At 47.2% G+C, this 19,510-nt stretch overlaps 2 protein-coding genes across 3 annotated transcripts in view; one reads left to right on the forward strand and one right to left on the reverse strand.

Moving 5' to 3' along the window:
- LOC140195262 (transmembrane protein 263) overlaps nt 1–5,139 on the reverse strand; it is a 36,315-nt gene extending 31,176 nt beyond the window's left edge. The window contains exon 1 of one of the 2 annotated variants that reach the window (XM_072253318.1): nt 4,891–5,139. In XM_072253318.1, the coding sequence (XP_072109419.1) occupies nt 4,891–5,124 (234 nt within the window). In that variant the 5' untranslated portion in view covers nt 5,125–5,139. The remainder of the gene's footprint in view (nt 1–4,890) is intronic. The other variant, XM_072253319.1, reaches the window with a different exon arrangement.
- A 45-nt stretch (nt 5,140–5,184) lies between these two features.
- LOC140195261 (26S proteasome non-ATPase regulatory subunit 13-like) overlaps nt 5,185–19,510 on the forward strand; it is a 111,081-nt gene continuing 96,755 nt past the window's right edge. The window contains exon 1 of the mRNA XM_072253317.1: nt 5,185–5,345. Coding sequence (XP_072109418.1) covers nt 5,332–5,345 — 14 coding nt within the window. The 5' untranslated portion in view covers nt 5,185–5,331. The remainder of the gene's footprint in view (nt 5,346–19,510) is intronic.

Below are 19,510 nucleotides of genomic sequence, written 5' to 3' on the forward strand. Positions count from 1 at the left end.
GAGGTTTTAATGCACAGGATCGTGAAAGAGCTGCAGAAAGATGCAAACTTAGTCAGCTCCATCAAGGGCACCAGCCTCCCCTGCATCGAGGACATCTTCAAAAAGCGATGCCTCAAGTAGGCAGCATCCATCATTCAGGACCCCCCTCACCCAGGACATGTTACCATCAAGGAGGCGGTACTGGAGCCTGAAGACACACAACAGCTTCTTCCCGTCCGCCATCAGATCTCTGAATGGACAATCAACCCTTGAACACTACCTCACAGTTTCTTCCCCAGTCTTTTTGGACTACTTTCGATATAGGATTGTAATTGACAGTTTTAATTATGTACTGTAATGTACTGCTGCAGCAAAAACAACAAATTTCACGATACCTGCCAGTGATATTAAACCTGATTCTGAGGACAAGTTCTAGGTTTCGTGGAATGATTCTTTCTGACTTCATTCCTGGTGATCTACAGGGATTGACCTCGATCCCGACATCCAACTGGAGAGGCACTGCTCAAGGACAGGGAACCCCATGACTGGTGCTGACTGTTATCGTCCGTCAGCCTGCAGGTTGGCTCCATGGCTCTGGGTCTGTACTCACTGGAATTTAGAAGAATGGGGGAGGGAATTCACTGAAACATACTGAATATTGAAAGGGCTAGAGTGGGAAATTCTACAGAGGGCACAGCCTCAGAATACAGGGATGTCCCTTTAGAACGGAAATGAAGAGGAACGTCTTGAGCCAAAGGGTGATGAATCGGTGAAATGCATTGCCACAGAAGGCTGTGGAGGCCAAAATCATTGAGGCTGATAAATTCTTGATTTGTAAGGGCTTCAAAGGTTACGAGGAGCAGAATGGGGATTGAGAGGGGTATTTAGCCCATCAAGTCTGTCCTGCCTTTCCATCATCAGCCACGAAGGAATGGTGGGGAAGGCTCAATGGGCCAAATTGCTGGTTAATTACAAGCATCAATGTACTCTCACCATTCCACAGCCTGCAGGTTGTCCACTCATAACAGAGATCATTAAAAATAACTAAAGATTAGCTTTACCCATCACACGAACATCAAAACATGCAGTGAAATGCGCCATTTGCATCAAGTTAAATCAGTGAAGGTTCTGCTGGGCAGCCTGTGAGTGCCACCAGACTTCCGATACCAACATAGCACGCCCACAGCTCACGAACGCCAATCCACATTCATTTGGACTGTGGGAGGAAACCGGAGCACCCAGAGGAAACCCAGAGTCACAGGGAGAGGGTGCAAACTCCTATCAGACAGCGATGTGAATTGAACCCCGATCTCAGAGCTGGCTAATGCAAAGGATTTGTGCCAACCACAGTGCTACCATGCCACCCAAGGGGAAGTGGTTGTATTATTCATTTGCAACACACAAAATGCCGGAGGAACTCCGCAAGCAGCATCTATGGAAATGAATAAACAGTCAGCATTTCGGCCCGACGTCCTTCATCAGGACTGGAAAGGAAAGGGGAAGATGCCTGAATAAGGTGGTGAGGGGAGAGGAAGGAGAACAAGAGAGGGTGATAGATGGGTGGGGAGAAGTTGACAGGTGAATAGTGGAAAAAGCAAAGAGCTGGGGAAGAAGGAATCTGACAGGGAAGGAGAGTGGACCGGAGGGAAAAGGAAGAAGGAGGGGCATGAGGGGGAGGTGACAGCAAGGTGAGAGAAGAGGCAAGAGGCCAGAGTGGGAAGATGAAGAGGTGGTAAAGAGGAAGGGAAAATTAGAAGAATTGGAAAAATCAATATTCATATCATTTGGATGCTTAAACTACCACTGGTGAGCTTGGACAAGAGACACTATTCATCCAGTCAGTAAGGGGAGACCCGTGTTGAGGATTTTACAACATGCCTACCACACAGCCCACCCTCAAGTTTAAAAATATCGTGCTAACATTCGGATCCCACACCGGCTCGGCTCTCGCTAATCCCATCCTTCAGCTCCACATGTTTCCAATTCCAATGCTTACCATCCCAGATTTTCCAAAGTTCCACAATGAGATGCTATACCTCTCCCCCGGGTCTGGCACCTTCCTGAAATCTCTCCTCTGGGTCTGAAACCCTCCCCATACCTCTCCCCGGGTCTGACACCTTCCTGAAATCTCTCCTCTGGGTCTGAAACCCTCCCCATACCTCGCCCCAGGATCTAGCACCCCCACCGATACCTCTCCCCAGGGTCCGAACCCCCCCCTTGCGATACCTCGCCCCAGGGTCCGGCACCCCCGATACCTCTCCCCAGGGTCCGGCCCTCCCTCCCAATACCTCTCTCCCGGGTCTGGCACCCTCCCCCCAACCCGATACCTCTCTCCCCAGGATCCGGCACCCATTCTCGATACCTCTCCCCAGGGTCTAGCACCCCCCACCCTGATACCTCTTCCCCAGGGTCCGAAACCCCACCCAGGTACCTCTTCCCCAGGGTCCGAAATCCCCCCCCACAGGTACCTCTCCCCAGGGTCCGGCACCCTCCCCCGATACCCCTCCCCAGGGTCTGAAACCCCCCCGATACCTCTCCCCAGGGTCCGAAACCCACCCCCAGTATCTCCCCCCAGGGTCCGAACCCCCCCCCCCGTTACCTCTCCCCAGGGTCCGAAACCCCCCCCCCCGATACCTCTCTCCAGGGTCCAAACTTCCCCCCCCGATACCTCTCCCCATGATCCAGCACCTCCCCCCCCCAAAACCCCTCCCCAGGGTCCGGCACACCCAATACCTCCCCCAAGGGTCCGGCACCCTCCCGTTACCTCTCCTCCTCTCTCTTTCAGATGCCCCACCTGAATGAAATGATTGCCATGATGCTTGAACAAACCATAATTCAGACCACAAGACATTGCCACACTGCTAGGCCATTCGGGCCATCGAGTCTGCTGCTCCATTCCATCTTAGGTTATTTACTATCTCTCTCAACCCCATTCCCCTGCCTTCGTCCTCGTAACCTTTGATGCCCTGACTTGTCAATAACCCATCAAGCTCTGCATTAAATGACTCGGTTTCCACAGCCAATGAATTCCACAGGTCAGCACCTTCTGGCTAAAGAAATTCCTCCTCATCTGTGCTCTAAAGGGACACCCCTCTATTCTGCCCCTGTGCCCTCTGGTCCTAGACTCCCCCAGCCTCTCCACACCCACCCTACCTAACTTTTTCAATGTGATAAGAGTCATAGAGCACCAGAGCACAGAAACAGGCCCTTCAACCCATCTAGTCAGTGTCCAACCAGTCCCATCGACCCACACCTATGTCTCCTATAGTGGGGAATCTCTTTAGAGCAGAGATGAGGAAGTACTTCTTTAGCCAGAGGGTGGGGAATGTGTCAAATTCATTGTCATGGATGGCTGTGGAGGTCAAGTTATTGGATACAGTTAAATCAGAGTGTTGATAAGTTCTGGATTAGTCAGGGTGTCAAAGGTTGCAGGAAGGTGGCAGAAGAGTGGGGTTGAGGGATAATAAATCAGCCATATTGGAATGGTGGAACAGGCTCGATGGTTGAATGGCCTTATTCTGCCCCTCTGTCTTGTGGAATGTTCTGCAACATGATCGACCAAATGGCCTCCACCTGTGCTGCAAGGAAATGCAAGACATTGAGGTCCCAGGGCAAGCTGGGCAGTGTGGTCAGGAACTCAAATCATGAAGATAACTGTCAACCCCAAACACACGGCTGAACAAAACGAAGACCATAAGGAGCAGAATATGACCATTCGGCCCATCGAGTCTGCTGCTCCATTCCATCATGGCTGATTTATTATCCCTCTCCACCCCATTCTCCCACCTTCGCCCCGGAACCTTTGACATACTGACTAATCAAGAACTTATCAACCGCTGCCCTAAATACATCCAATGACCTGGCCCCCACAGCCCACTGTGGCAATGAATTCCACAGTCACCACTCTCTGAATAAGGACATTTCCTCTTCGCCTCTGTTCTAAATGAATGCCCCTCTAAGCTGAGGCTGTGCCTTCTGGTCCTTGACTCACCCACTTTCAGAACCATCTCCCACATTCACTCTTTCTGGGCCTTTCAATTGGTTTCAATGAGATCCTCCCTCATTCTTTTAAACTCCAGTTGACTACAGGGGCAGAACCATCAAAAACTCCTCACATGTTAACCCTTTATTTCCTGGGATCATTCTCGTGAACCTCCTCTGGACCCTCTCCAATGCCAGCACATCTTTCCTTAGATAAGGGCCCAGAATTGCTCACAAAACTCCTAGTGCAGTCTGACCAATGCCTTATAAGCCTCAGCACTATATCCTTGCTTTCATATTCTAGTCCTCTCGAAATGAATACAATACGCAGTAGGTCAAATGCAATTCCGTGCACCAGGGCTGGAAACGGCCCAGCATATCAGACCCAACCCTCCGCGGACCATGGACAGACCTTGGTGACATGGCGCTACCGACTTGTCACAGCGGAGCCCGCTTAACTGGAAGGGGCAAACGGTGAACCCAGTGTAACGTTAGACATGAACTACTGCCACAACTTTGGACTGCTCCTCTGCAAACACCACGCAGTTGAGCAAAGGAAGCCGAGGAGCACAACTGTGTCACTTTTTACCCCGTGTGAGCACCGTGCAAGAGGCTAAGACCTTCTGTCCCCCTCTCCTCCAAACTACACCGCGGTCTTCGTGCAGATCTTCCGCTCCTGAAACGTTTATTTCGGGTAACATATTAATTCTCTCTCTCTCTTTGGAGGCATAGCGTCAAGAATAAACATGCACATCCACTTACGAGTAAATACTGTAGATTTCACTGCAGATTTTAAAACAGTTTTCGGATCTTACTTTAACTTCAAATCTCTCACTCCCTTTTGAAGCACAGTAAGACATGAATGTCGACCCAGTTTAAATATTTCAGATTTTTAAATAGATCTTAAAACAAAAAAAAGTTGTGTCTTACTTTCCTCTGACAATAACAGAAGATAAAGACGCCTGCGATACCTTCACCATTCTTGGGTTGCCCTCTGCTCCCCGACCGGTGAACACTCAGCTCCTGGACTCGGCGGGGGTCAAGCAGTCCGCTGTCTGCACGGTACCGACCCGCTCGGCTGCTCAGCGGCTCACGGCTCCTGGCTCCTGGCTCCGGGCTCAACGCTGCCGACGTGGCGCTCCGCCCCAGTCTACACATACACATACTCAACCGGACGTGGCGTCAAGTACAACGTGGTGGTGGAGGGGGGAGAACTACCGAAAAAACAAGGTTAATTGTCACTGCATAGCTGTCAGTGGGAGGAGGGGTAACTTCTGTGAGGGGGAGATATCTGCGCCTGAACTTGAGGCGTCACAGTTCAGAGGTTCCCGCTGAAGAAGAGGTCGGAGTCGACGTGCAGGAGTCCCCTAAATGTTCATTTGCAGGTGGGTCGGTGGCAAATGCAATGCTAGCACTCATTTCGAGAGGACCAGAATACAAAAAAAACAAGGTTGTAATGCTGAGGCACTGGTGTACCGGAGTATTGTGAGCCGTTTTGAGCCCCTCATCTTAGAAAAAAATGTGCAGGTATTGGAGAGGGACCAGAGGAGGTTCACGAGAATTATCCCGGGAATGAAAGGGTTAATATTTGAGTAGAGTTTAATGCCTGTAGGCCTGTACTCGTTGGAGTTTAGAAGACTGAGGGGGAATCTCACTGAAACCTATCGAATATTGAAAGGTCCAGAGAGAGCGGACGTGGAGAGGGCGTTTCTTGCAGTTGGGAGTTTAGAAAATACAGGGACTTTCCTTTAGAACAGCAACCAGGAGCAATTTCTTCATTAGAAGGCGGTGAATCAGTGGATGCTGTGCAGGCCACACCATTGGGTATATTTAAAGTGGAAGTCAATAGGTTGTTGATCAATAAGGACGTGAAAGGTTACGGGGAGAAGGCTGGAGAATGGGGTTGAGAGGGATAATAAATCAGCCATGGTGGAATGGTGGAGCAGACTCAATGGGCCAAATGGCTTAATTTTGCTTCCACAGCTAATGGTCCAACAGCTAATCTACACAAAATACTCTGCAGATGCTGGGGTCAAAGGAACACTCACAACACGCTGGAGGAACTCGGCAGGTCGGACAGCATCCGTGGAAAAGATCAGTCAACGTTTCAGGCTGGAACCCTTCGTCAGGACTGTAGAGGGAAGGGGCAGAGGCCCTATAAAGAAGGTGGGGGGAGGGTGGGAAGGAGAAGGCTGGTAGGTTCCAGGTGAAAAACCAGTAAGGGGAAAGATAAAGGGGTGGGGGAGGGGGGAAGCAGGGAGGTGATAGGCAGGAAAGGTGAAGAAGGAATAGGGGAAAACCCAATGGGTAGTAGAAGGAGGCGGAACCATGAAGGAGGTGATAGGCAGCTGGGGGAGGGGGCAGAGTGAAATAGGGAGAGGGGGAGGGAATTACCAGAAGTTGGAGAATTTAATGTTCATACCAAGGGGCTGGAGACTACCTAGACGGTATATGAGGTGTTGCTCCTCCAACCTGAGTTTAGCCTCATCATGGCAACAGAGGAGGCCATGTATGGACATATCTGAACGGGAATGTGAAGAAGAGTTGAAGTGGGTGGCAACCGGGAGATCTAATCTACATCCAATTGACCACAGCCGTCCTTGCCAAAGTATGTTGCGAAGATAACACACTTACTGAGAACTCCTGTGAATACAGGGGACTTCCTACAGGGTCTACTTTTAATGTAAGACCAGAATACAAGGAAGCAGGATTTGGCCATCCTGCTAGTTCCTCCACTCCACACCATCAGAAAACTGTCTTTGACACCATCACTGACCTCATCCACTCTGGAGAACTCCCAACCACTGCCACCAAACTTATAGTTCCCTTACCCTGTACCACTTGCTTCTACTTCTCACAGGCCAGACTGTCCGGGTAGGCCGATTGCCTCTGCCTGCTTCTGCCTTACTGCAACCACGTCCTCGCACCTCGATTCCATTTGATCCCCCTCGGTTCAGCCTCTTCCACCCTACATCCGCGACACTTCTCATGCCCTTGATCCCCTCCCTAACTTTCAATTCCCTGGCCCTGACCACCTCACTTTCACTATGGATGTCCATTCCCTATACACCTCTATCCCCCATCAAGAAGGCCTCAAAGCTCTCCACTTATTCTTGACAGAAGAACCAACCAGTTCCCCTCCGCCACCTCCCCTCTCTGCCTGGCAGAACTGGTCCTCACACTCAACAATTTTTTCTTTGGCTCCTCACGCTTATGGGGTTATGGGGAAAAGGCCGGTAGGTAGAGATGAGTCCGTGGTCAGATCAGCCATGATCTTACTGAATGGCGGAGCAGGCTTGACAGGCCAGATGGCCGACTCCTGATCCTATTTCTTATGTTCTTTCTCCAAACCCGAGGGTCAGGCATGGGCCCAAGCTATGCCTGCCTCTTCGTCAGTGATGTTGAACAGTCCATGTTCGAAGCCTTACCCACTTATACTCCCCAACTCTTCCTCTGTTACACTGACGACTGCATTTGTGCTGCTTCATGCACCCGTGCTGAGCTCGTCAATTTCGCCTCTAATTTCCACCCTGCCCTTAAATTCACTAGGTCCATTTCTTACAACTCTCCCCCTTTATCAATCTCTCTGTCTCCATATCAGGAGACAAACTGGCAACTGAGATCTTTTATAAACTTACTGATTGCTGTAGTTATTTTGACTATACCTCTTCCACCTTATCTCCTGTAAAAGTTCTATTCTCTCATCTCAGTTCCTTCACTTCTGCGACTTTCCATTCCAGGATATGAGAGATGTCCTCCTTCTTTAAAGAACGGGGTTTCCCTCCCTCTTCTATTGATGCTGCCCTCACTTGGATCTCCTCCATTTCCCAAACAACAACACTCACCCCATCTTCCCACTGTCATAATAGTGATATAGTCCTTCTTGTCCTTACCACCCCAGCAGCCTCCTCATCCAACACATCATCATCCACAACTTCCGCCATCTGCAAAGGGATCCATTAAACATATCTTGACCTCCCCCCATCTCTCTGCCTTCCACAGTGATCACTCCCTCCACAATTCCCTTGTCCATTTCTCTCTTCCCCACTAATCTCCCTCCAGGCACTTATCCATGCAAGTGGCCTGAGTCCTTCCAGGTGAGGCTTCACCTGTGAATCTGCTGGGCTTGTCCACTGTGTCCGGCACCCCCAATGCAGCCTCCTCTACATTGGTGAGGGCCGTCATAGATTGGGGGACCTCTTCATCGAGCACCTCCACAGCATCTGCCACAAGCACAATTTCCCAGTGGGCAAACATTTTAATTCTGATTCCCTTTCCCTTTCTGACATACCAATCTATGGCCTTGTACCAAGACGAGGTCTGACTCAGGGCGGAAGACCAATACCTTATATTCCGTCTGGGTACCCTCCGACCTGATGATAGATTTATCGTTTTCTCCTGCCGGTGAACAAAAATTCCACCACCCCCCACCCCATTCCCCACTCTGATCTTCACGTCTTCTCACCTGCCTATTACTTCCCCCTGGGTCTTTTCCTCCTTCCTTCTTCCTATTGTCCACTCTCCCCTCTATCACATTCTTTCTTCTCCGGCCCTTGACCTTTCCCACCCACCTGACTTCACCTATCACCTTCCAACTAGCATCCTTCCCCTCCCCCCACCCTGTAATTCAGGCGTCCCACCCCTTCCCTCTCAGTCCTGAAGAAGGGTCTCCGTCTGAAACATCAACTCTTTACTCTTTTCCATAGAATCTGCCTGGCCTGCTGAGTTCCTCCAGCATTTTGTGTGTGTTGCTTTGGATTTCCAGCATTTTCAAATTTCCTCGTGTTTGAAATTAGGCCATTCAGCCCATCAAGTCAGCTCTGGCATCACAGCTGTTTTATTATCCCTCTCTACCCGCTTCTCCTGCCCTCTCCTCATAACCTTTGACTCTGATTGCTTAAAAACCTACAACCTCCACTTTCACAATCCCCAATGACCTGGCCTCCACAACCATCCGCGAAAATGAATTCCACAGATTCACCACCCTGTGGCTATAGAAATTTCTCCTTAACTCTGCTCTAAAGGGACGTACTTCTATTCTGAGACGGTGCCCCATTGTCTTTGTCTACCCCACTACCAGAAACATCCTCTCCACATCCACTCTGTACAGGTCTTTCAAACGGAATCGGTTTCAATGATATCCCCCACCCTCAATCTTCTAAACTACACAATATAGGAGTAGAGCCATCAAATGCTCCTCATAAATTAACCCTTTCCTTCCTGGGATCATTCTTGTGAGCATCCACTGAACCCTCTCCAATGCTCCTGCATCCTTTCTTCCATAACGGGCTTAAAGCTGCTCATAATACTCCAAATGCAGTCTGACCAAGATGAGAGACCACAGTGGACAGCCCGTAAATGCTGGTATTCTGAGAAACATGTATGAGTGACCTGTACTCTGTCAGTATAAACTACATAGCTTGAGAATAAGTTTACTTTGTACTTGGTCTGTCTCCATGAAGTGGTCGAAACATCAATGAGGGGCCCACGTGAAGAGATGTGCATTTGGGTACATGACCACAAAATAACAATTTTCACGGCCTTTGGTAATAAACCTGATTCCCATCAATTCTAAAAGACTCGAGGGCCCAACGGTTTGAGAGTTTGTTGAATTATAAGGTTCTAAAGGATCAGAAAGTTGAGAAGACTCCAGTGCCTATGACTCTGGTGACCAGTTAGACTCAGTGACCACTTTATTAGGTACACCTACCTGTACACCTGCTGGTTAGTGCAAATATCTATAATCATCCATCCAATGATATGGCAGCAACTCAATGCATAAAAGCATGCAGACATGGTCAAGAGGTTCAATTGTTGTTCAGATGAAATATCAGAATGGGGAAGAAATGTGATCTAAATGACCATGACAGTGAAATGATTGTGGGTGTTCGACGGGGTCGTTTGAGTATCTCAGAAGTTGCCAATCTCCTGGGATTTTCACACACAACAGTTTCTAGTTTACAGAGAATGGTGCAAAAATTTAAAAAAAATCCAGTGAGTGGCAGTTCTATGGGTGAAAACACCTTGTTAATGAGAGAAGTCAGTGGAGGAGACTGGTTCAAGCTGACCGGAAGGAGATAGTAACTCAAATAGCCCCACGTTTCAACAGTGGTGTGCAGAAGAGCATCTCTCAACGCATAATGCATCGAACTTTGAAGTACTTGGGCTACAGCAGCAGAAGTTCATGTCCAGAGATACAGCACAGTCACAGGCCCTTCCAGCCTCACGAGCCCTGCCGTCCAAATTACACACGTGACCCAGTAACCTACTAACCGTTACGTCTTTGGAATATGGGAGGTAACAAGAGCACCCAAAGCAAAACCAGACGGCCATGGGGAGATGTACAGATTCCTTCAGAATCAGGTTTAATATCACTGGCATATGTCTTGAAACTTGTTGTCTTCGTGGCATCAATACATTGCAATACATAATAATAAAAACTATAAATTACAATGAAATATACAAGTAAGTAAAGCAAAAAAGAAGAAAAGTAGTGAAGCAGAGTTCATGAGTTCATCGTCCGTTCATAAATCTGATGGCGGAGGAGAAGAAGTTGCTCCTGAGATGTTGAGTGTGTGTCTTCTGTATCTCCTCCTTTATGGAAGCAGTGCGAAGTGGGCAAGCCCTGGCTGATGGCTGTTCTCAATGATGGATGCCTTACCTGAGGCATTACCTTTTGAGGATGTCCTCGATGCTGGGGAGGCTGGTGCCCACAATGGAGCAGGCTGAGTTTACAAATTTCTGCAGCTCTTTTCGATCCTGTGGAGTGGCCCTTGCAAAGGGAGGTACAGAGGCCCAGGTTCTGGAGCTTTTCAAACAGAATTTTCGAGGCCTAGTGTTTGGAAAATCCTCAGCTCCTGGACTTGAATCTGATGGATGGAGGTCAAGGCTTGTTGGCCGAAGCCCGAGTCTACGAATGTCTGTGAGTCTACTGGGGAAGTCAAAGGCCTGATGTCTGTGAATCTCTGAGTCTGCTGGGGAAGTCAAAGCCCAATGTCTGCAAGTCTAAGTCTGCTGAGGAAGTTGAAGGCCTAGTGTCTGCAGGTCCGAGCCCGCTGGAGGCTGATGCTTGAAGAGGGCCTATCCTGAGGTTGGAGGAATGTCTGTGTGTGGAGGGGTAGGAGGGGGGAACAGGACTGGTTTTGCTGTTGCAGTTCTGTTGCTTGTTGTATTCTGTTTTGTATTTTTTGCCAAGCATTGTGGGCATGCTACGTTGGTGGAGGGAAGTGTGACGACACTTGGCTGCCCACGCCGCACCCCGGGCTGTGCTGGGAGTCAGTGCAAACGACACATTTCACTGTTCGTTTTGATGTACACGTGGTGAATACATTTGAATCTTGAATCTCGATTTGCCTCAGAGAGCCAGAACTTGATTGATCATTTGGCAGTTTAATCACTGTACTTACTTAGTGATACAGTGCAGAATAGGCCCTTCTGGGCCGAGCCACACTGCCTGACAACCCCTGACTTCACCCTAACCAAATCACGGGAAAATTCACAACAACCAACGAAACTACTTGGTAAATCTTTGGACTGTGAGAGGAAACCGCAGGACCCAGAGACAACCCACACATTCCACTGGGATGATGTACACAGACTCCTTGCAGAGGACCCTGAGATTGAACTCTGCACCCTGATGCCCCGAGCTGTAATAGCATCTCACTGGCCACTGCACAACCGTGGTGACCACGAATGTCCCCCATCTCTGGCTTTCAGGGAAGGTGAGATGCTACTGTTCTCCAAGGCCCACTCACTACCTGATACCATGTGTGGCCTAGGCCTGTCTCTCTTTATCAGGAGCAGTGTGTATGCAGGGCCCTTAGCATTGTCAAGTACCTCTCCCATCCATCCAACAAACTCATTGACCCCCTACCATCAGGCAGGAAGTACCAAGGCATTAGGACAAGAACCGTTAGTGTGGGAAACAGCTTCTTCCCCCAGGCTGTAAGACTACTGAACTTTCTGCCAGCACCCAGGTCTCAAAACAAAAGAACTGATTGTGGGTTACAGGAGGAACGGAGACAGACTCGTCCCTATCAATTTCAATGGGACTGCAGTTGAGAGGGTGAATATATTCAAGTTCCTCAGCATACACATCACTGAAGATCTCACCTGGACTGTGTGGCAAAAAAAAAGCACAACAGCATCTCTTCCACCTTAGGTGACTGAAGAAGTTCGGCATGGGCCTTCAAATCCTCAAGACCTTCTACAGGGGCACGATTGAGAACATATGACTGGCTGTATCACCATCTGGTACTGGAACTGCACCAACCCCGATCGCTGGGCACTGCAGAGAGTAGCACGGACAACCCAGCACATCTGTGGATGTGAACTTCCCTCCACTGAGGACATTTACAGCAGCAGGTGCAGAAAGAAGGCCTGGAAGATCATCGGGGACTCCAGTCACCCCAACCATGAACTGCTTCAGCCGTTTTCATCTGGCAAACGGTACCACAACATTAAAGCCAGGACCAACAGGCTACGGGACAGCTTCTTTCTACAAGCCATTAGACTTTTAAATTCACATGTCTGTACATTGTGATGGAGTCATAACACAAAGATTTTGATTCCCTCACATTGTGGGATGGATGTAAGCATTTAATATAAATTCAAATTCATTATGAAGCACCAGTAGTGTTATAATGTTTCCTTTTTAACTTGAGTCATAAATGTATCTTATTATTTGTTAATTTACTTGTGGAAATATTACTTTAATGTGTTATGTGTGTGAATTATCTGTACTGTGTAGTGCACCTTACTGCAGAGGAAGGTTGTTTTGTTAGGCAGTATGTGTGTACGGTTATATGGTTGAGTGACAATAAACTTGAACTTGATTTGCTCCTTCTATTTACCTAGTGAGTTCTCCTCCATAATCCTGACCAGCAGCGGCCGAGCATAATCAAGCACTCGCGATACTGCATGGCACCATCACCAAACAAGAAACAGTCCATCCATAATCGTCTCAAATCGTAGTCAGGGACTTCAACCAGGCCTGTTTGAAGAAATCCCAACAATCATCAAAATATAACCTGTAGTACCAGGGGTCCCAACACACTAGACCACTGTTATACTAAGGTAAGGAATACCTACCATTCCATGCTGAGACCGCATTTTGATAAAACCGGATCACTTCACTGTCCCTCTCCTACCTGCATACAGGCAGAAGCTAAAGAGCAAAGCTCCTGAGATTAGAACAACAAAGAGGTGGTCGCAGGAGGCAGAGGAACGGCTATGGGATTGCTTCGAGTCGGTGGACTGGGTTGTGTTTAAGGACTCATCTGTGGATCTGAATGAATACACCATGGCTGTCACAGACTTTATTAAAACAGTTTGCAGATGAGTGTGTCCCCACAAAATCAGAAGCCCTGGATGAACCATGAGATCTGTAATTTGCTGAGGGCCAGATCAGAGATATTGAAGTCTGATGACCAAGGAAGTATCAAGAGGTCCAGGTACGATCTCCAAAAGCCATCTCACAGGCATGGCAAGTCCAGACTAAACTTGAGTCACTGAAAGATGCTCAACAGTCGTGGCAGGGCTTGAACACTATTACCTCGTATAAAATTAAATCAAGTGACATAGGTGACCACAGGACTTCACTTCCAAATGAGCTGGATGCCTTCTATGCTCGCTTTGACCATCAATATGTAGGGGAACCATCACAAACTCCCACAGCCCCTGTGATTTCAATCTCTGAGGCCAATGTGTGAGCAGCCTTCAGAAGGGAGAATCCACAAGGAGCATTTGGCCCAGATGGGGTAGCTAGCCAAGTACTAAAACACTCGTGCTGATCAACTGGCTGGGTGTTCACTGAGATCGTTAACCTCTCACTTCAGCAGTCTGAGATACCTATCTGCTTCAAGCAGGCTTCAATTATACCAGAGCATAGGAAGAACGTGGTAACCTGCCTCAATTAGTGTTGTCCAGTAGCACTTTTATACATGGTGATGAAGTGCTTTGAGAGGTCGGTGGTGCAACATATCAACTCCTGCCTGAGAATGGACTTAGATCTGCTCCAGTCTCTGGATTGCTGCCCTGACCACACAGCAGTGAGGGTAAGAATAGGATGCTTTGGCAGATGAACCTGTGGCTGAAGAATTGGTGCAGGGGGCAGGGTTTCAGATTGATGGATCATTGGGATCTCCCTGGGGGAAAAGGGACGGGTTACATCTGAACACAAGGGGGACCAATATTCTGTGGGCAGTTTTGCTAGAGTGTAGTGAGACTGCTAGCAAGGAGGGGCTGATGATAGGGCAAATTTGCCATGTAAAAGGTGGACAAAATCAAAAAGAGTGAATACAGGACTGAAAGTGTTATATTTGAATGCTCACAGTACATGGAAGAAGATACATGAATTTGTAACACAGCTACAGATTGGCACGTGTGAAGTGAGCATCACAGATTGTGGCAGAGAGAAGATTATAGCTGGGAGCTTAACGCCGAAGGATACACATTGTATTGAACGGACAAGCAGGTCAGCAGAGGGGTGGTGTGACTGCTGGTAAAAATGAACTCAAATCAAAGGAAAGAGGTGACACAGAGTTAGAAGGTGTTGAATCATTGTGGATAGAGCTAAGGAACTGCAAGGATAAAAAGACCCTGATGGGAGTCATATACAAATCCCAAACAGTAGTAAGGATGTGGCCTACAAATTAGAATGGAAGATAGAAAATGCATGCCAAAAGGACAAAGTTACAATAGCCAAGGGGGTATTTCAATATGCAGATAGATTGGGAAAGTCAGGTTAGTGCTGGATCGCAAGAGGGGGAACTTATAGAATACCTATGAGATTGGGTGTTGTACAATAGACAATAGGTGCAGGAGTAGGCCATTCGGCCCTTCGAGCCAGCACCGCCATTCACTGTGATCATGGCTGATCATCCACAATCAGTATCCAGTTCCTGCCTTATCCCCATAACCTTTGATTCCGCTATCTTTAAGAGCTCTATCCATCTCTTTTTTGAAAGCATCCAGAGACTTGGCCTCCACAGCCTTCTGGGCCTACCCCAATTCTTAAACTGTGGCCTCTGGTTCTGGACTCACCCATCAGTGGTAACATGCTTCCTGCTTCCAGCGTGTCCAATCCCTTAATAATCTTATATGTTTCAATAAGATCCCCTCTCAGCCTTCTAAATTCCAGAGTATACAAGCCCAGTCGCTCCAATCTTTCGACATATGACAGTCCCGCCATCCCGGGAATTAACCTTGTGAACCTCCGCTGCACTCCCTCAATAGCAAAAATGTCCTTCCTCAAATTTGGAGACCAAAACTGCACACGATGAACCAGAATTGATTGGAGAGCTTAAGGTGAAGGAACTATTAGGGAACATTGATCACTAAATGATAAATTTTGCCCTGAAATTTGAGAAGGAGAAGCTAAAGTCAATATATCAGTATTACAGTGGAGTAAAGGGAATTACAGAGGCATGAGAGAGGAGAAGGCCAGCAGCTGGAATTTCTGGAAGCAACTCGGAAGACCCAAGATATATATACATCCCAATGAGGAAGAAATATTCTAAAGGCAAGATGACACAACTGTGTCTAACAGGAGAAGTCAAAGCCAAAGAGAGAGCATATAATGGAGCAAAGATTTTATTGGGAAGTCAGAGGATAGGGAAGCTTTCAAATACCAACAGAAGGCAACTAAAGAAGTCATTAAGGTAAAGATGGAATATGAAGGTAAGCTAGCCAATAATATTAAAGAAGATACCAAAAGTTTCAACAGCTACATAAAATGTAAAAGAAAGGTGAGAGTGGATATTAGACCATTGAAGAATGATGCTGCAGAGGTAGTAATGGGAACAAGGAAATGGCAGACGAACTGACTAAGTAATTTGCATCAGTCTTCACTGTGGATCACACTAGCAGTATGCTGGAAGTTCGGGAGTGTCAGGGGGCAGAGAAATTCAGCAGGTCAGGCAACATCTATGGAAAGGAATACAGTCTTTGTTTTGGGCCGAAACCCTTCAGCAGGACTGGAGAGAAAAAGGCAGGTAGAGTTAAAAGGTGGGGTGAAGGGAGGGAGAAACAAGGTGATGGGTGAAACTGAGAGAGGGAAGGGCGAAGTAAAGACCTGGGAAGTTTATTGATGAAAGTGATCAGACTGGAGAAGGGGATATCTGATAGGAGAGGATGGAAGGTCATGGAAGAAAGAAAGGTGGGGAGGAGCACCAGAGGGAGGCGATGGGCAGGCAAGGAGATAAAGTGAGGGAAGGAAAAGGGGATGGAACATAGTGAAGGAAAGGGTGGGGACATTACTGGCAGTTCTAGAAATCAATGTTCATGCCAGCAGGTTGGAGGCTACCCTGACAGAGTATAAGATGTTGTTCCTCCAACAAGAGTGTGGCCTCATCGCAACAATAGAGGAGGCCATGAATCGAATCAGAACCAGAATCAGGTTTATTATCACCGGCATGTGATGTGAAATTTGTTAACTTAGCAGCAACAGTTCAATGCAATACATAATCTAGCAGAGAGAAAAAAAAATATTAATAACTAAACAAGTAAATCAATTATGTATATTGAATAGATTATTAAAAAGTGCAAAAACAGAAATACTGTATATTAAAAAAAAGTGAGGTAGTGTCCAAAGATTCAATGTCCATTTAGGAATCAGATGTTAGAGGGGAAGAAGTTGTTCCTGAATCGCTGAGTGTGTGCCTTCAGATTTCTGTGCCTTTCTCCTGATGGTAACAGTGAGGAAAGGACATGCCCTTGGTGCTGGAGGTCCTTAATAATGGACACTGCCTTTCTGAGACACCACTCCCTAAAGATGTCCTGGGTACTTTGCAAGCTAGTACCCAAGATGGAGCCGACTAGATTTACAACCTTCTGCAGCTTTTTTCGGTCCTGTGCAGTAGCCCCTCCATACCAGACAGTGATGCAGCCTGTCAGAATGCTCTCCATGGTGCAACTACAGAAGTTTTTGAGTGTAATTGTTGACGTGCCAGATCTCTTCAAAATCCTAATAAAGTATAGCTGCTGTCTTGCCTCCTTTATATTTACATCGAGATGTTGGGACCAGGTTAGATCCTCAGAGATCTTGACACCCAGGAACTTGAAACGGTTCACTCTCTCCACTTCTGATCCCTCTATGAGGATTGGTATGTGTTCCTGAAGCCCACAATCAGCTCTTTCGTCTTAATGGCGTTGAGTGCCAGGTTGTTGCTGCAACACCACTCCACTAGTTGGTATATCTCACTCTTGTATGGCCTCTCGTCACCACCTGAGATTCCACCAACAATGGTTGTATCATCAGCAAATTTATAAATGGTATTTGAGCCATACCTAACCACACAGTCATGTGTATAGAGAGAGTAGAGCAGTGGGCTAAGCACACACCCCCGAGGTGCGCCAGTGTTGATCGCCAGCGAGGAGGAGATGTTATCACCAATCCGTACAGATTGTGATCTTCTGGTTAGGAAGTCAAGGATATTGGAATGGGAATTGGAAGTGGAATTAAAATGGGTGGCCACTGGGAGACTTAGCTGTTTGTACAGTAGAGGATGGAGTGGAGGTGCTCAGCAAAGCCATCTCCCAATCTACGTCAGGCCTCACTGATATACAGGAGGCCACACCGGGAGCACTGGACACAGTATATGACCTCAACAGATTCACAGGTGATGTGTTGCCTCACCTGGAAGAACTTTTTAGGGCCCAGAATTGTAGTGAATGAGGAGGTATAGGGGCAGGTGGAGCACTTGTTCCACTTGCAATAATAAGTGCCAGGAGGGAGATCAGTGGGGAGGGACAATTGGACAAGGAAATCACGTAGGGAGCGATCCCTGCGGAAAGCAGAAAAAAGTTGGGGGGGTGAGCTAGAAAGATGTGCATGGTGGTGGGATCCCATTGGAGGTGTTGGAAGTTACAGAGAATTATGTGCTGGATGTGGAGGCAGGTGGGGTGGTAGGCGAGGACAAGAGGAATCCTATCCCTGGTAGGGTGGCAGGAGGATGGGGTAAGAGCAGACGTGCATTGGTTGGGTTGGTGCTAAGGAAGGGCAAATATTATGTTAGCAGTCATTTCCAGAGGACTAGAATATACAGTGGCGATAAAAAGTATTCACCCCCATGGAAGTTTTCATGCTTTATTGTTTTCCAATCTTGAATCACAGCAGATTTAATTTGCCTTTTTTGACACTGATCAACAGAAAGAAATTCTTTCATGTCAAAGTGAAAACAGATCTCTACAAAGTGATCTAAATTAATTACAAATATAAAACACAAAATAATTGATTGCACGAGTATTCACCATCCTTTAATATGACACACCAAATCATCACTGGTGCAGCCAATTGGTTTTCGAAGTCACATGATTAGTTAACCCGTGTGCAGTCAGGGTGCTTCAGTTGATTGTAGTAAAAATACACCTGTGTCTGGAAGGTCTGACTGCTGGTGAGTCAGTATCCTGGCAAAAACTACACCACAAAGACAAAAGAACACTCCAAGCAACTCTATGAAATGGTTATTGAAAAGCACAAATCAAGAAATGGATACAAGGAAATTTCCAAGTACCTGAATATCCCTTGGAGTACAGTTGTCAACCATCAAGAAATGGAAAGAATATGGCACAGCTGTAAATCTGCCTAGAGCAGGCCGTCCTCAAAAACTGAGTGACCGTGCAAGAAGGGGACTAGTGAAAGAGGCCAATAAGAGACATATGACAACTCTGGAGGAGTTACGAGCTTCAGTGGCTGAGATGGGAGAGACTGTGCATACAACAGCTGACTGGGTGCTTCATCAGTCACAGCTTTATGGGAGAGTGGCAAAAAGAAAACCACTGTTTTAAAAAAATCCATATGAAATCCTGGTTAGAATTTGCCAGAAGGGTTGTGGAGACTCTGAAGTCAGCTGGAAGAAGGTTTTATGAAACTTTGATTGAGCTTTTTGGCCATCAGACTAAGCCAAACACCACACATCATCAAAAACACACCATCCCTACCGTGAAGCATGGTGGTGACTGCATCATCCTGTGGAGATGCTTCGCTGCAGCAGGCCCTGGAAGGCTTGTGAAGGTAGAGGGTAAAATGAATGCAGAAAAATGCAGAGAAATCCTGGAGGAAAACCTGATGCAGTCTGCAAGAGAACTGCGAATTGGGAGAAGATTTCTTTTCCAGCAAGACAATGACCTCAAGCATAAAGCTAAAGCTACACATGAATGGCTTAAAAACAACCAAGTTAATGGCCTAGAGTGGATAATTCAGAGTCCAGACCTCAATCCAATTGAGAATTTGTGGCTGGACTTGAAAAGGCTGTTCACTTGTGATCCCCTTGCATTCTGACAGAGTTTGAGCATTTTTGTAAAGAAGAATGGAGAAAAATTGCCGTGTCCAGATGTGCAAAGCTGATAGAGACCTATCCACACAGACTCAAGGCTGTATTTGCTGCCAAAGGTGTATCTTCTAAATACTGACGAAGGGGGTGAGCAATTATGCAGTCAAATATTTTGTGTTTCTTAATTGTAATAAATTTAGACCAATTTGTAGAAATTTGTTTTCACATTGACATGAAAGAGTCTCTTCTGTTGATCAGTGTCAAGAAAGCTAAATTAA

The sequence above is a fragment of the Mobula birostris genome, chromosome 3, assembly GCF_030028105.1.
Source record: "Mobula birostris isolate sMobBir1 chromosome 3, sMobBir1.hap1, whole genome shotgun sequence".
Classification (NCBI taxonomy): domain Eukaryota; kingdom Metazoa; phylum Chordata; class Chondrichthyes; order Myliobatiformes; family Myliobatidae; genus Mobula; species Mobula birostris.